General features: G+C 36.7%; 1 protein-coding gene across 3 annotated transcripts in view; it reads left to right on the top strand.

Annotated features, from left to right (window-relative positions):
• Positions 1–18308, top strand: part of FAM184A (family with sequence similarity 184 member A) — a 207036-nt gene that overhangs the window by 148996 nt on the left and 39732 nt on the right. For all 3 annotated transcript variants that reach the window (XM_025382575.1, XM_025382574.1, XM_025382573.1), the window contains exons 5-9: positions 2380–2577; positions 6610–6732; positions 11439–11600; positions 14424–14545; positions 14998–15148. In XM_025382575.1, the coding sequence (XP_025238360.1) occupies positions 2380–2577; positions 6610–6732; positions 11439–11600; positions 14424–14545; positions 14998–15148 (756 nt within the window). The remainder of the gene's footprint in view (positions 1–2379; positions 2578–6609; positions 6733–11438; positions 11601–14423; positions 14546–14997; positions 15149–18308) is intronic.

Below are 18308 nucleotides of genomic sequence, written 5' to 3'. Positions count from 1 at the left end.
TACACATAGGAAATTTCTGTAGAACTGAAAATATGACAAGCTTCAAGCTCTGAAAATGTATACCAACATATTGAATTTCTAGTTTAACAAGTGAGACATCATTTATAGAGTAATTGCTGAATATATATTCCAGTTTTTCAGATGCCCACAATACCAGTGGGAGTTTTTGGACATCCTCTTCTTTTTCTTTCCCTCAACGTCTAAGTATTTTGAAAATGTCTATTCTCTTTGCTCTTTATTTACTTCCATTAATTCCTTAACCTGGTGCAGTCCTCTCTGACCATCAGTCCACAGAATTTGCTTTTGCCTCAGCCCTCAGTGACATCCTGATTGGTGGACTTGGTGGATCATATCTTACCATGGTACCTACTAACCACTGATTTATAATCTCTCATCTCTTATTTCACATTCTTTCACATTTTTCTCCTACCTCCTTGGCCTTACAGTATTCTTTGTGAACTTCCCTCCTCCATCTGTTCCCTTACCATTGATTTTCCAGTATTTTCATCTCATTCTATGTACTCATTCATTCCAGTAACATCAACTGTCACTTATTCAGGGATAGCTTCTAAATCTTTAGGTCCAGACCAGACATTTTCTCTGAATTTAAGTCCTTATATCCTTTCCACTAGATATCTCCATTTATGTTTTTCACAAACATCAAGTTACCATGCCTAGAACTTTCTCCTTTCAAAAGTACTAAGTTTCTTTTACTCCTTATTTCAACCAGTAGCACCACTGTCTATCTAGTTGCTAAATAAAAAACCTGAAAGTCATTCTTGATTACTGTTTTCTCAACCCCTTTATCTGTTACAGAGTCCTGTTGGTTCTACTCCCTTAATATATTTTTATTCCATCCTCCCCTGCTCATACCCATTTATAGATCTGAAGTTTAGGCACGTGTTAATTGCTTGCCTGGACAACTGTCTAGCAGCAATCTCTGATTTCAGTTGGCTCACCAGCCTGCTTCCAAGATGATTGTTTTAAAAAGTATATCATTTACTTAAACTTCAGTGATTTATCAGTTCTTCAGAAGAAAATTCAGAGTTCTTAGTGTAAAAGACCCCTTCTCATTATTTTATTCCTGCCTACTTCTGAGCCCCGTCTGTCACCATTTTATCACCTTGTGTCCTGTGTTCTATCCAGACTGCTTAGCTGCACTGACTTTCTGTCTCCCTAAACTTTGCCATCTGGTTAGCTACTTATCATCTTTCCAGTGCTGCACAACAGTAGAAATGGTTATGAATGTAGGCTTTTGACACCAGACCTAGGCTTGACATTTTCTTATCATTAATCTCCTCTGGGCTTGTTGTAAGAGTTAAATGAGAAATGTCATCACCAGCTCAGACGCTTTCTCTTCTGAAAAGCCTTCCCTGATACCTCTCTGTCTCTGTCTTTGTCTCTCTCTCTCTGACACACACACACACACACACACACACACACGCTTTCCCACCCCATCCAAGTTAGGCACCCTTCTAATATACTCTCATAACACAGGATATACATCTGCTTTAGTTTGTTTTGCATTGCTGTAAGGGAATACCTGAGACTGGGTAATTCATAAAGAGAAGAAGGATATTTGGCTTGCAGTTCTGCAGGCTGTGCATGAAATGTACTACTGGCATCTGCTTCTGGTGAGGCCTCAGGCAGCTTACAATCATGGTGGAAGGAGAAGGGGAGCCAGCATGTTGCAGGACAAGAGAGGGAGCAAGAAAGAGGAAGGAGGTGCCAGCCTCCTTTAAACAACCAGATCTCACGTGAACTCATAGAGTGAGAGCTCACTCATCATTGCAAGGACAGCACCAAGCTATTCATATGGGATTCACCCCCATGATGCAGACACCTCCCACTAGTCACACTTCCAACATTGGAGGTCACATTTCAACATGAGATTTGGTGGGGACAAAAAAATGCAAACCTGTGTCAACATCCCTTTTTCATAGAACTTATAAAACTATATTGCCACAGTCTTTTGACTTTTTTTCATTATTAGAACTGTGAATGCCCAAAAGGTACTTGATTGGCATTCAAAATTATATTGAGTGATATCCTTTGAGTGGGTTAACTGGTAAGCCATTTTGTGTACTATTTTGACATAAAAGGAAGCCCTTTACTCTTAAGCTTGCAGATGTATTAACTCACATTTGGTCTAATATAATAATAGTCTATTTTATCTCTTGCTTTAAAATTTTTGATTTTGTGTAGGCTCACCTGTCACTTTCTGAGAACACTAATGATTTATTCTCATGTTTCGTAGTCTGGATCCCACAGCACTCAGTTTATTCAAGCTTCCATATTTATAGGGTATTCAAATTACCCTAATAGCAGTAATGAAAAAAGCAGGTACCAGTTATTGATCTTTGTCTGTTTTAATTTTAGAAAGTAAGTGAAGCAAAGAGAACTCAGCAAGAATATTATGAAAGGGAACTTAAAAACCTGCAAAATAGATTGGAAGAGGAGGTGACTCAATTAAACGAGGCCCATTCTAAGACTTTGGAAGAATTAGCTTGGAAGCACCATATGGCAATTGAAGCTGTCCACAGTAATGCAATTAGGGATAAGAAAAAACTGCAAATGGTGAGTAAAAATTTAATTTATCATTGCATTGTAAATTGATGAGATTTCTGTAATAGTCCAGTGTGACCTATATTGTAGAGCAATGATTTGCTTCTTTTTTTTTTTGAGACAGAGTCTTGCTCTGTCTCTCAGGCTGGAGTGCAGTGCAGTGGCGCAGTCTCGGCTCATTGCAACCTCCGCCTCCCAGGTTCAAACAACTCTCCTGCCTCAGCCTCCTGAGTAGCTGGGACTACAGGTGCATGCCAGTACACCTGGCTAATTTTTGTATTTTTAGTACAAACAGGGTTTCACCATGTTGGCCAGGCTGGTCTCGAACTCCTGACCTCAAGTGATCCTCCTGCCTTAGCCTCACAAAGTGCTGGAATTACAAGCGTGAGCTACTGCACTCGGCTGATTTCCTTCATTTTGATGACTGCTGTCTTGTAATCATTCTTGAAGTCATGGTTCAAAGAGTAACATACCTGATAGTTCTTGATATGGGATATAGCTTATTGAATTGATATGAGACATTGCTACTTCATATAAGCCATAATAGAAACACTGTTTTTGTTCTTGAACTGTCTCTTCATGAGACAATCTAATAGGTGTGCTCTTCAGGAAGGCTCAACTAGTTGAAAGTACATATTCTCTCGTAGTTAGTTTTCTTCCTTGAGAAAATGATTTATGTTTTATTTTGTTTGTTTCTTCCTCAATTAAGTATTCAGCTTGCTAATAGTAATATATGACAGACAGAATTGCAGAGTAGGAAAAGCAAAGTATCTGACAGACCTTGGCCTTACACTGAGCTCTTTGCTTATTAGCTGTATTACTTTGGGCCCCAAAAGCTATGCCTCAGGCTCCTCATCTGACAGAAGATATGATCCATCTTAAAATGTTCCTTTGAGGATTAAGTCAGATAAAGTGTTGAGTACCGAGCCATGTTCTAGCACATGATGATAAAAGTTAGTTATTAGTACTTCTTACTATATACAGTACTGTTGTGCGTCTTTTAAAAAATTTAACTCTTATGACACATTATTGGTTTGATTTCTGTACTCATTTTACTGAAGAGGGAATGTGCTCAAGCACATGCAACCGGTAAGACTCCAGCCTCGAACTCAGGTTCCAGATCTGTCAAACCCCAGGCATCTAAATACCATCATGTAGGCATTTAGTAATGATGGTTGTTATATATTTCACGAATGGTACTTTACAGTTTACAAAGAGCTTTCTCATATATACCTTAATACTTATGACTTGGAGATTAAAGTTATTTTTATTATATAGATGGTAAAATAGGTTACATAAACCTTGATGATTTCCTCAGAGCCACAACACTATTAAGAAGAGATAGGATATGAATTGACATCTGCCTCAGTGTACTTTCCTTTTGTGACATGACTAGCTGGGAAAAATATTTAAGACCTAAACTTAATTTAAAATTCAAATAAAACTTCCTGTTAGAATGTTATTTCTTTCTCAACTTATTACTATATGTTTATGTAGCCAGAGACAAAAGTTAATGACACATTATTTCTCAAGACTCTGACGGTAGTATTCTGTGTGCCAGGTCACTATTCCAGAGCCAGTTTGCACAGCATTAGTTATATGAGGCATGTACATGCTCAGCAATTCTGGTTGCCTGTATCACATGTTCAGAGTTTTACAGAAAAGTGTTCTGTGGTAACTGCTTCTTCTGTACTCTCTTTCCTAGCTATCTTTTGGTATTATTTTTCATTTCTACATTCATTTTCACCTTAACCACCTTCTTTCTTATTGGAATAAATTGCATATGTCCTGCCTTTAGCCTTCATTCCTCTCTATTAAGTTATAAGTGCTAGAATCAAGGCATCTTTCACCAATGTCATTTTTACCTCATTACTTTACTCCTCATTATCCCCTCACCTGATTAAATTTTAATTTTCTAGCACCTGCCTTAAACTACTTAAATTTCTTAAAGTCTTTCTTTAAAATATGGTTGCCATAAGACAGATGACATGAAATTTCTGATATGTGAACATATTCACCACCTTATTGCAGCCTTATTTCTACCCTTCTTTTTGTTTTTATCAGAGTAACTTGTGTATCACTTGCTCTTTCTTCCTCTCTTGCCTGTCTACCTCATGTCTGAACCTAAGCTGAAACCAGCCTCCTTCCAGAATAGTCTTCCTCCAGTATCAGATTCTCTCTTAAGGAACATTTAGGTGAAGATGACTTCTCTTTTCTTATTATTCAGTTATCAAAAAGGGTTGTATTGCCCATAACTGTGGTTGACCCACCACAACTGAGAGTGAATGTACAGAGAACCCATGCAGAAAACTGTTAACATAGGAGACTTGAGGCTACCATCCTTAAAAAGGCAAGTTGGCCCTTGGCTGGCATCTGGGAAGTTGGATTTCTGGAGGGATCCCCCTATTCCCTAATAAGAATGACTCACTGGCCTAAGCTGTGGCCTAACCACGCAAACAGTGTGGTTTATGCTGAACACCTGCTTTCCTTCTGGGAATCTGGAATTTTGACATGTGACAGGAAGATGGTACCTGTATGATCAGTCGCCGATAAAAAACCTGGGTATTAAGTCTCTCATGAGCTTTCCTAGTAGACAACATTTCATACAAGTTGTCACAGGTTGCTGGAAGTATTCAGCCTGTCTTGTATAAGGACAACATTTCACACAAGTTGTCACAGGCGTCTGGAGGTATTAAGCGTGTCCTGTGTGAGAGGGCTCTTGGAAACTTTGTACCTGTTTCTGGCAGACTTCACCCCATGTGCCTTCTTCCTTTGTGGTGTGTGCTTTGAGTCCTGTACTGTAATCACAGCCGTGAGTGTGACTATACCTGTGAATGTAAATCATCAAACTCGGATTTGTTTTGGGGTCCTCTGACACTGAACCTTATTTATTCTTCTTCTCATTTTACACTGTAGAAATATTGAACTGCATATAGCATACTCTGCTCTTTTGTGCCTTCATGGTGGTTAGCACATGCTTTTTCCCATGCCCAGAATGCGATGTTCCCCTCCTGCTCCATCGCCTTTTCTTCCTTCAAACCATGCTTAAGGATTGCTTTCTCTCTAAAGGTTTCCCTGCCAACCTAGACATTATTAGTCCCCCTTCCATATACTCCCATACTCCCTATGCATGTCTAATTTAGTTAATGTTATTTAATTGCTTGATACCATGAGCTTATTAAGGGCAGGCTCCATATCTTATTGCCTTTGTTACCCAAGTGTTAAGTAGCATGCCTGGCAAATAGTAAGTGGTCTTCAGTAATTATCAGTTTTACCCGTTTTGCTCTTTCATTTGCCTTCATTTTGTACTTGCTCATTCTCTACTATGTTCCAGCGCTAGACCACTGATTTGTAGAAGTGTTACTGGATTTCATTTTTTATGTGAACATAAAAGAATTTGAGGGAAAAATTTTTTTGAATTCAAGACCTAATTAGAATTTTGTATCTGACATTTTCTGTTTTTTGACTTCAGCTTGATCTAGTCCAGTCACATGCTCTCACCATTTAAAAACTTATAACTAGCCGGGCGCGGTGGCTCACGCCTGTAATCCCAGCACTTTGGGAGGCCGAGGCGGGCGGATCACGAGGTCAGGAGATCGAGACCATCCTGGCTAACATGGTGAAACCCCGTCTCTACTAAAAATGCAAAAAATTAGCCGGGCGAAGTGGCGGGCGCCTGTAGTCCCAGCTACTCGGGAGGCTGAGGCAGGAGAATGGCGTGAACCCGGGAGGCGGAGCTTGCAGTGAGCCGAGATCGCGCCACTGCACTCCAGCCTGGGCGACTAAGTGAGACTCTGTCTCAAAAAAACCAAACAAACAAACAAAAAAAAACAAAAAAACTTATAACTACATTGTAAATGAGTCAGAATGATAGAATCTAAGCCACTATGGGTGTCACTGTTAACTCAGATATTGTTAATTAAGGGTAAGGCCAATTTGAAGAGCAAAGTTTCAGAATACAAAACAGAATAGTCTTGTTCTTGGAGTCTTCGAAGTATATAATACTTGCAATTTTGTAATTTTTTAAAAATTTCTTTTTCTAAGGAATTGGAAGAACAACATAACAAAGAGAAACTAAACCTAGAAGAGGATAAAAATCAGCTTCAACAAGAGCTAGAAAACCTAAAGGAAGTACTGGAAGACAAGCTGAATACAGCCAATCAAGAGGCAAGAATTCTTTAGACCTGTTGCCTATGTTATAGATATTAATAATAATAACTTATTCTGGTGACGTTGTATAGGTAGGTGAGTCTCATGAAGGTAAAATATCTAGAATAAAAATAATTTAAAAACTTTAATTGATGTTGAATTTTTCATGACACTCTGGTTATGTTCCACCAGTTAAAATTTACTGTCAAAAACATTAAGGTGCTGTTGTGGGGAGAAGCAAAACAAAATATCACCACATAGGAAAAGAACAAAAGAGAGTTCTCTGCCCTTTTGCCAAAAAATAGCTTATTATTCTCTATACTGCCTCTTTTTCTACAATTTCAACAGAAACTGAGGATGGTAGCTAGAATCAATAGGTTTAATCTGAATTACAGTCTGTGACATTGCTCTTTTAAGACTAGATATAAATGAAAGAGGAGAAAAGAGGGAAGTTACAGCTCTTCTTCAACCTCATATCAGCAAAGTTCCAGGTGGGTTAAGGATTGGACTATAATATGAAAATCATGGATATGAATATAAATAAAATATGAAAACAAAAATAACAAACCTGAGGACAAAGAAAGCTTTTTGATCATGATAACAAAGTTATGAATCGAAACATAGAATATTTGTACAGTTAAAGCTAAAACTTCTTTATATCAAAACACACCATAAGCAAAATTTAGAAAGAGGAAAAACTGGGAGAGATGAAGTAAGAGATTGACAGATTGACCAACAAAGAATTCATGTCTTTAACACTTTAAGAGTATTTACAAAACAGTAAGAAAAATACAGACACCCAGATTATCTTTTTACAAGCTAAAGATGAACATGAAAAAAAAATTGTTTCGTATAATTTAAGAACTGGAAATGAAATCAATGAGATGCCATTCCATTACCATAAAATTAACAATGATAAAAAAAATTGAGACCATGCCTTGTTAATAAGGGTAAAGAAATAAGCACTCAGAAACTGCTGATGGGGATACAAAATGGTATAATTTTCCTGGAAAGGGATTTATTGGCACATAGAAAGCCTTAAAGAAAGGCTTTAATGCAACAATTTCATTTTTGTGTATTTAACCTACGCAGATAATTACGGATTGCTGACAAAATTTCAGCACTGTTTGTAGTAGAAGAAGTATAGAAAAACTTAAATTTTCTCAGAAGTCTGTCTGCCTAGAATAAAGGGAGTCTTTTCCTAGTTCACACAAGTTTTGTTTGCTTCTCTTTCCATGTTCTGGGACTGCTTCCACACTGAGGGGTATTGCCTTTTTCCTGCTTAGAGGCATACATGGCCTAGCAACTGCCTTGGTACAATCCAAGGTCAAGAAAATGAAGGCATTTAGGGTCCTTCTAGGAGTTAAATACCTTCATTCCAAGATGTTAGAGATTTTATTCTTAATTGCTAGTAAGTATATATGAATTTTTTCTGTAATTGACTCATTCATTCATTTATTTAATAAACATTGAGTGGCTATTAGGTACCAAAGCACTGTTACACACTGTGGTTTCAGTGATAAGTCAGTCAGACATGGTGCCCACTACTATGGAGAGACAGACACAAAAACAAGTAAATACAAGTTTGATGCATATTACAAAGGGTGGTAAGTAATTAACAAGGGCTTGTCAAAATAATAAATTTAAGAAAGCTTATGCAAAGGCCCTGAGGCATGAGAAATCTCTAGGAATTGTAAGAATACCAGTTGTATTAGTCTGTTTCATGCTGCTGATAAAGACATACCTGAGGCTGGGCAATTTACAAAAGAAAGAGGTTTAATTGGACTCACAGTTTCACGTGGCTAGGGAGTCCTCAGTCATGGCAGAAGACAAGGAGGAGCAAGTCACATCTTACATGGATGGCAGCAGGCAAAAAGAGAGCTTGTGCAGGGAAACTCCCATTTTAAAAAACCATCAGATCTCATGAGACTCATTCACTATCACAAGAACAGTGCAGGAAAGACACAACCCATAACTCGGTCACCTCCCACTGGGTTCCTCCCTTAACATATGGGAATTGTGGGAGTTACAATTCAAGATGAGATTTGGGTGGGGACACGGCCAAGCCATATCACCAGAAAAAATGGAGTGTGATAGCAACTATAATAATTAATATTTAATGCTTACTGAGTCCCAGACTTTGTTTTATATAGCCTCTTCTTTACACTGTTCTCTCCTTTAATCCTCACAGCAACCCTGTGCAGTAGATACCAGTTCCTAAGGCACAGAAAAGTTAAATAACTTGCCCACGTCAGCACATAATAAGTAGATAAAGTCAGAATTCCATTTCAGGTAGTATGCTTTCAGAATTCAATTCTTAACCCTAGTGCTACTCTTTCTCTCAATGAGTATATAAAGACCAAGAAGAAGGGATGCCGTGCTGAGGCTGGAGATATCAGCAGGGGCTATGCGTGGAGGTCTTGTAAGCCCCATGAAAGATTTCAAAAGTTATCCTAAGGGCAGTGGAAAACAGTTGAAAGATGCTAAGTGCAAATATGTGGATGCTTGCGCAGTGGGTGGGGCTTATGCTCATGTCCGTATTTGTAATTTATAAAAAACTCACTCTGGTATTGCAAGGAGAATGGATTAGAGAAGAACAAATACAGATAGATGGATATATCAGGAGGAGGTTTCTACTTACTGTATTCCCTCAGTTTGTACATTAATAAGGAGAATCTGAGTATTGATTTCTATTGCAAATGACAGAAATCCTAGCTCAAACTAGCCTAAAGAAAAAGAAAATTTAATTGACTCATGTGACTGTAAAGTCCAAGGATAATGTTAGCATCAGGCAAGACTAGATTCAGAACTGAAATTGTGACAATAGAACTCAGCTTTTCTTTTTCTCTTAAATTGGGTTTGTTCTCTGGGTTGACTTCATGCTTCAATCATATATTCCCTGAGGTGTGTGTGCAGCTGGCAAAAAACCTTTTCTAGGAGCTCCTTTTAAAGTCCTGAGATCACTGTGACTAGATAAGCTTAAACCATGTGCCTGCCCCGAACCAATCCCCATACCAACAAAATGAGATGACGTTACTGGTTTACACTTCAATGAAGCACTTCATTCTGGAGTTTAAGTTGAGTGCTTACTAAGACCACATGAACCGATAAAGAATGTGAGTAGATGCCCCAAATGCCATAAGGAGATTTTGTTATTGGGAGACAATAGGTGTTTTCTCCAAGTATCCATTTTTATTGTATTTAAGAAAACAACTGATCAGTTATGTTCAACACTTACTTTGCTTTTTACATTTTGTTACATTTAACTTTGCAGAAGTTTGAAGTTTTTGCTTATTTAAATATTCTATCTCTAATTAGATTTGTAATGGCCTTAATAGGCCTTCTCTTTGAATTCTTTACATTGTTACTAGAATACTATTCTTTTTGTTTGTTTGTTTGTTTTCTTGAGGTGGAGTCTCCCTCTGTTGCCAGGCTGGAGTGCAGTGGCGCAATCTCGCTCACTGCAACCTCTGCCTCCCAGATTCAAGCAATTCTCCTGCCTCAGCCTCTCAGGTAGCTGGGATTACAGTGGTGCGCCACCACGCCTGGCTACTTTTTGTATTTTTAGTAGAGATGGGGTTTCGCCATGTTGGCCAGGCTGGTCTTGAACTCCTGACCCCAGATGATCCACCTGCCTCGGCCTCCCAAAGTGCTGGGATTACAGGCATGAGCCACTGCGCCCAGCCCTAGAATAGCATTCTTTATAATTTAGTTTATGGAAGAATTTTACCAAACTTTCAAGAAACAGGTGATTCTTTTCCTGTGAAAATACTTCAGAGCACGGAAAAGATATGTAGCTCCCCTAATTATCTTATGAGATTAGCATTCCTTTAGAGACACCAACAAGATAAAATACTACCACCACCAGTATTGCAGAGCATATACCTGCATGGAGAGGGGACCAGAAGGTTGTACACCCGGGGAGGGAATAGTGGGTCAGAGAAGGATTGAAGGAGAATTTTTTTTTTGTAATGTCTGTATTTCCAAGGAGAAATAGGTATTATTTTTAAATTATCAATTTTAATTTTTGTAGAAATTTCATAGGCTAGGCCATTTTGTAAGAATGAGGTTTTTACTTTGTAGCATTGTCCTAAATAATTTGAAATATTTCATGTATGTATTTTAGTATTTGTAACTTTACAGTAGGGTTATGCTTAATCAACAATTGTCTGTTAGCTCCTAATTTCAAGAGTGTATAAATTCAACTCTTAAAGATTTCATGAGACAAATTTTGTATGGAAACACAGGAATCACAACTTACTCTGGTTTATAATACGTTTACCAGCTTATCAATATTGACCTAAATTTATCCCCTTTGCAAATAGGAGATAGAGACTCAAATGAAATATATGATTAAATTTTAAAGAACGGTTTTTAAGATATTTTTATCTAAAATTTTGTTTTACTCTTTTATATAATCTTTATCTTGCTTCAGCTTCTTATAGGTATTTTATTATATGGTAGAACTAGGAATTCTCTTTGTTAGACAAAGGTATGTCTATTCCTCTACATGGTTGTCTTGAAAAAAGAAAATCTTAAATATGAAAGTCTTTTCAAAACACAACAGAAGAAAACTGTCATGGTTATTTGAGTGCTTTTTCCAAATTAATCAGGAAATTGTCCATTCAGTAAAATTACAACCAAATAAAATAGGAAGAAATTGTAAGACTATTTTGCTGTTCTATTACAATGAAGTATATTAAAAGTACCCTATTTACTTACAGATTGGCCGCCTCCAAGATCTGGTAAGGAAAAGTGAACAAGGTCTTGGCTCTGCAGAAGGACTTATTGCTAGTCTTCAGGACTCCCAGGAAAGGCTTCAGAATGAGCTTGATTTGACTAAAGACAGCCTAAAGGAGACCAAGGATGCTCTATTAAATGTGGAGGTAATTTCATAATTCTACTATAATCTAAACAGCAGCAAAATAGAAATATAATTTAGCCATTTGACCTACAGCTATTTAAGCAGCACATTGTATATAATTAGTGTATTAGTTCTTAGAACTACCATAACAAAATACTACAAACTGGGGAATTTAAAACAACGGAAATTTATTCTCTCATAGCTCTGGAGGCTAGAAGTCCAAAATCAAGGTGTTGGCACAACTATGTTCCTTCCTAAACTCTAAGGGAAGATCCATCCTTGTATTTTCCAGCTTCTGGTAGCACCAGGCATTCCTTGGCATTCGGCAGCATAATTTCCGTCTCTGCCTATCTTCACATCTTAAAAGGATACCAGTCATATTGGAACAAGGGCTCACTCTACTCCAGTTTGACATCATCTAAACTTAATACATCTGTACTGACCCTATTTCCGAATAAAGTCACATTCTGAGGTACTGGGAGGGTAGGACTTCAATGTATCTTTTAGGGGACACAGTTCAACCCATAACAATTGGAATGTGCAGTTCTTTTACTGGTAAGAGTTAGAACTCTCATATACAGCAAGTAAGTGCTTCTCTGTGTCTGCAGATTTCAGAAAGACTCTGCCTTTTTTCTTCCACTCTCATGAAGCACAGCAAAGATTTAGATTTTCTTAGATAGTAGAGAAAAATAATCCATAAAACTGGGTGTGTCGTACCCGGGGAGTTTTTAATCTTTTCCTTCAGAGAGATGGTTTAGACTATAGGCGCTGAAGTCAGGTTGGTTGTATGTAAATTCTGAATCCTCCACATAGTGTGTAACTTTGGGCAAAGCCTCACCTTCCACATCTGCACAATGAAGGAGGGGTGGGGGGGTAATAACACTCTTCACAGCACTATTGTAATAATTAAATGAGATAAACCATTTACAGCACAGTGCTTAGCAAAATAGCAAACACTCAGTAAATATTGCCTTTTACTAATATTATTTCAAATTTTCTTTAGTTTAGAATTGGTGACATTTCAAAAGCATATAAACAAGGGCACTTTAGTGAAAATAATTATATTTGTATTTTATCTATGATATAATTATATTCTGTGTGCATTGAATATTTATTATCTTCCATTTTGAATTATGTGACAATAAATTACTTCATTTTCCTCAAATCTTCATTTCCTTACGTTTACCTTTCTCCAGTGGCTGTGTGATATGACAGTTTTAATATATAATAAGAAATAATTGGAATTTAAAGCTAGTATAATACACAACTTGATAGATTTAATTTCTGTGATGCCAAATATATTGACTATAATCTCGATGGTAGCATTCTATGGTGTGAAACTGAACTGGATGACCGAACTATGTTAAGACGTGTTTTTTCCATTGTCAAAAAATGAAAGGAAAATGGTATTTTAAGGTCATACAAATATATTTAAAAGTAAACAGTCAAAATATTTCTAATGAATTTTAGTTGAATATAGGTTGTGTTTATATGGTATAATGGAGGTTCTCTCTTGCCTTGGTGCGCACCCAGTTCCTGACTTTAAGGTATTTTATCCTGGTTGCCTTTCCCCCTGCTGTCCTGGCACTGAGTTTTGGGCTTAGTGATTCAGTTTCATTTCTTTCAAGTCTTTTTTCATATTTACATTGTACTTCTGTCCAGTAGTAGAAAATAATAAACATTTTAAGCAAAACTCTATCAGTTGTTTATTTTCTGTTCTGCTGGGCAGAATTTTAACTGAGAAAATATAGATGCTGCATCCTAGTTTACCATGACTCTGTGTAAGCTCCGTAAGACCAAGTGTTTTTTTTTCTTTTTTGGACCTCTTTTCCTCTACCCCAATAATGTCTAATGATGTACTTTGCATTGAGGAAAAGAAATACTTTTTAAGCAATCTCCTCCATTTAATGTTGCCTTTGGTGGAAAATACAGAAGTTACTAGAGGCAGAACACTTACTGAAAAGAACAGTTGGCTAAGATGGCTGCCTTCAGTTTTCAAAACTTACTGCTTAGTAGCCAGGCCAACAATGTAGAATGGCAATTTCAACATTGGCTTGCTTTTTTCTCATTAATCTGGGTATACCCTTCAAAAACTGCCACACCACATGTCATCAGCAAATGGGTGATCTCGAAAGGGTCATTGTGATAACAGGAAGATAGACCATCATCTGCTCCTCTTCTGCCTTGTGCCCCGAGAGCAGCTGCTCTGCTGGCAGGGGCTGATGGATGCCACTGTTGTCCAAACAGGTCACCTCTATCCCCAGGCTCCACAGAGCCACTTGATTCATGCTAATCTCCGGGAATCTTGTATATATTGCCACATATTACCATAACACCAAACACATGGGCAATTAGTTTGAAGTTACATAATAAAAACAGTAGCCTAAATTCTGCATACTTATTTTTATCGTGTCAGTTAGATACAGCTATATACTTAAGTTCTGAGCAAGTAACATACTTTCGAATATGAGTATGAGTGAATTTGAATAACATATCTGTCTATGTAATGGGTGTACAGGTGAAGGTAATTGGATGATCAATCTACCATTAGATACTTAATACATGTAAAGTATAATTAAGATGATTAATGCTGACTTTAAAGTATTTAAATAATTTGTAATATAAGCCTTAACAAAATACAGTTTAGACAAGAACATTTAAAATATAAAATTTGTTTTACATATTTTATTTTCAGAAAATCTTGAGTCATTTTCACAGATAGCATTATCAATTATTGGGCTGTAAGTATTTAAAATTAAAAGTTTTAATACAAGCTCTTACTTAAAATAACCAGCAGTGTTTGTTTTTGAAGTTTAGTCTTCATTGAAAAGTTTTTATTCTTCAGGGTGAGCTAGAACAAGAAAGGCAACAGCATGAAGAAACAATTGCTGCCATGAAAGAAGACGAGAAGCTCAAAGTGGACAAAATGGCCCATGACTTAGAAATCAAGTGGACTGAAAATCTTAGGTACATTTTCTGTTCTGTAATCTTCGCAATAAAGACATACAAGAAAGTTTTTCTCTTGTATAACTCATATTATCCTATTGTTAAAGACATAGTAGCAGTATTTTAAATTGAAATTTCCTGTGATTAGAGACAAAGAAATTGGATTTTTTTTCTGTTCGAATTCAGATTTACTTTTTGCATTTCCTTGAATATAAAATAGGCAGAAAACTAACCTGAAATCAGAAGACTTATTTGTTCTGGTACCTATTCTGCTGTTAATAAATTGATACATCAGTGATATTGGGGTAAGTTACCAGTTTACTTTACAGCCCTTAAGTAAATAATCTGCTTTTACTCAGCGTCATAGACTTTTGAAGAGGATTAATTAAGCACTTAAAAAACCCGTGGACTCTATTACAGTCAGTGAGAGGAACAATTCTCTTTACAAAGTAAATGCGTTTGTTTTATTTTAGGCAAGAGTGTTCTAAACTTCGTGAAGAGTTAAGGCTTCAACATGAAGAGGATAAGAAGTCAGCAATGTCTCAACTTTTGCAGTTGAAAGAGCGAGAGAAAAACGCAGCAAGAGATTCATGGCAGAAGAAAGTAGAAGATCTCTTAAACCAGGTAATTAATAATCTGTACATGGTGAAAGTTCATTTCCCTTGACATTCTCTAGCTAGGGAAATATTGTAAAACTCTGTTAATTCACTGTATTTTGTTATTTTTCGTGGGGCAAACTTAAAATTTTTAAAAATACATAAAACCAGGAAGATGTATTTATAAACTTATACATTGTGCTAATCATTGTTATATATGCAGTATGAATACTGAGAAGAATGTATTATGATTTTTTAGTTTAATATTTGACCTGAATATATTTAAGATTTTAAATGGGAAAGTTACCTATTTTTTGAAAGTATACCATCTTTTTTCATGTCATTAGATACTGTTTGGGCAACAGAGGGTAGAATTTATTATATGTATCGTGATTACCTAAAATCACTTATCAAAAATGAACAGCTTACTTTTCTCAATCCTGCTATCCTTCAAAATAGTTTAAGCCCCTTAGAGTATAACATAAACAAAAGGTGGTCATATTCCTAAATCTGTGTTCTTATGTTATGCTCACTTATTTCCATAACATTTGTAACTGTAATTAAAAGAATGTACACATTTTCACTCATTTACACAACTTTTAAATTTATTAATTCTTAGCATTCTTCCACAGAGTGAGTCATTAAATAGGATTAACTGCGTGAATCACCAGTTGATAAGCAAGTGTAGAACTTAGACAGGAAGCAGCTCAATAATGTAGTGCCAGAAACCTACCATTATCTTTCTATTTGTGAGCATGATGAATTTCAAAATAAACAGGATAGACTTTTTGTAAGATCATTTGTTACATAGCTACATACATGTAGTGTCTTTCAAGAATACTAGGGGCCTGCCAATTTGTGTTTGGTATCTCATAATAATTTATAATGTTACTCTGAAAAGAGAGAATACATGTGCATGTTTACATTTGTGTATATATGAGCTTTTGTCAGTCACTTGAAACTCAGACAAAAATAAGAACATGGAAACAGCTTTTACTAGAATTTGGATACCATATTAGCATTGCTTATGATAGACTTACTTTACATTCCTTTTAGGGACCCAGAAGGACAGATTTTGCTGAGTAGAGTGGTACTGATCCCCTATCATTAGACGAGCAGTAAGATTCTGCACCTAGAAAGATTAAATTAGTTTGATTATTTAATAAATATATATTTTTTCAACCAGAAAGTATTAAACATAGACAGTTTTTGGCTAGGTTTGCACTGTGAAGTGGCCCACCACTTCTCCTACCTATTTTCTATCAAATTGTTTTATTTGTTACTCCTTTAATCTCTCGTATTAATTTGTCAGATGTCATCCATACAGCTCTGAATTTTGTTTTCTTCTCTTTTTCCTTTGGGTGTCTATTCTGCAGTGTTCTTTCCTGAGAGGGCCTAATGCTGTGCGTCTTGTGGTTCTGTATATCATAAAATAATGTATTACATATTAGCTCCAGTTTTTGCCAGCTTTACAGAATTTCTAAATCGATTTTCAAAGCAGATTAACCATAAATATCAAGATAACCAGGAATTAATGGGTTCCAAAGGTAAAACTATTCTGTGATGCTCCATGCCATCAGACCATTTCCAAGATTATAATATCTTCCCTTCTCCTGACTTCTAAATTGTTTAGGCACACGCATTGCCATGGAGAAGCTGGCAAGTAGCTGTTGCACTCCAGGATTGTCTGTGCCTGAAGAAAATTAAGAAAGCAGGTGCACAAAAAGATGCCCCGTTAAAGTAAAAATGGGTATGATGCTTTCAAGGTTTCATTCTTTCTAGGCATATTAGATGACAAAAAATTATAGTAGGACCAGTGGTTCTTTTTAAATGGAATGTCATTATGGACAAAACCTTCCTTCTTGGCTCTTTGGATCTTGTTCTCTGGACTCCTTTGGATGGATTTCTAGAGCCTGTGCTCTAAAGCCTGCTCTACCACCTTCTGCTTGCCTTCCCCTGCTGCTAAGCCCTGTTCCCCATAACCTCCACCCCCAGCCCTACCCCTAGGACCCCTTCCCTGCATTCACTCCTGCTGGTCTCACTCATTTCCTTTAGCCTTTGCAAGGCCAGCAGCCTTCAGCACGTTAAGGGAAACAGACCTGGCTTGGCATTCGTGATATTAAAGGAGTAAGACTGAGGAATGGAATTAGTGTGCCTAGGGCTTAGGCAGAGGCATGTACTATGAAAAAGCATCAGAGGATGTGTGTTTTCACATATTTTAACTATTTCTGAGTGAAAACATGAGATTTTTATGCCTTAACACACCTGAATTTCATCCTATTTAGGGGAAAGAAATGAAATGTCTTTCCTATGAATCTCTTGAGAGTTAAATTAGATTTAAGCCAGCCATCGTGGCCTGCCTATCTAAAAATGAGCATTAAAAGCATAAAATTTTCATTTTACTTGAATCAGATGTTTTTCACTTCATGGAATTTTCCAAAAGCTATTATTCTCCTTCTGTGCTACGATTCAGTCAATTTTGTATCTTTTAGTTTCCTTGTAATATTTCATTGTGTTCTCTCTTTCTGTCCAATGATTACACTTTAGTCCAAGGCTAATTATGCTTCTTGGGTTGATCAGTGTATACGTTTGAATTCTTTAAAGCAAAAGAACTACATTCTTATGCTTCAACTCTATCCAAGGAAAAGTGATTATATAGAGTTTTCTGTGATCATATTTTCTATTTGTGATCTTAAAATGCCATCACATGTTCCTTTCTTTCATCTTTTTTAAGGCAGATTTTATTTTGGGTCCAATATAATGATTTACTTATTCAGGCTTAAAGCATTGGACTGAGAAATTAAGGGAGATACACAGACCATTCAGACACAGAGCTGTGGAATTTTACAGTTTGAGTCTGACTCTCCATTTTGTAGATGTGAACTTTGAGACAAAGTCATTTAGCTGATTATAGCCATGTATCTGACACAGTGTTTACACTTCACAAATTTACAATCTAATAGGAAGATTTATATATAGGTACTTAAAATAAAAGTTACTGTGCAGTAGGTGACTTTAAAAATGATCCAAGCAGTTTATACTGAGTAATGATGTGTTGGAACTGGCTCCTACCAGCTCGTCATAGCTAATTGTGCCCTTCTTCCCAGGACTACATTCGGGGACATCATGTTGATGACTTGCAGTCACCCATGGTGGTTGCATTTACGTCACAGCATTTATAGCATTTG

The sequence above is a fragment of the Theropithecus gelada genome, chromosome 4 (assembly GCF_003255815.1).
Source record: "Theropithecus gelada isolate Dixy chromosome 4, Tgel_1.0, whole genome shotgun sequence".
Classification (NCBI taxonomy): domain Eukaryota; kingdom Metazoa; phylum Chordata; class Mammalia; order Primates; family Cercopithecidae; genus Theropithecus; species Theropithecus gelada.
Note: the sequence above shows the minus strand (reverse complement) of the source record. Positions and strands in the feature narration are given on the sequence as shown.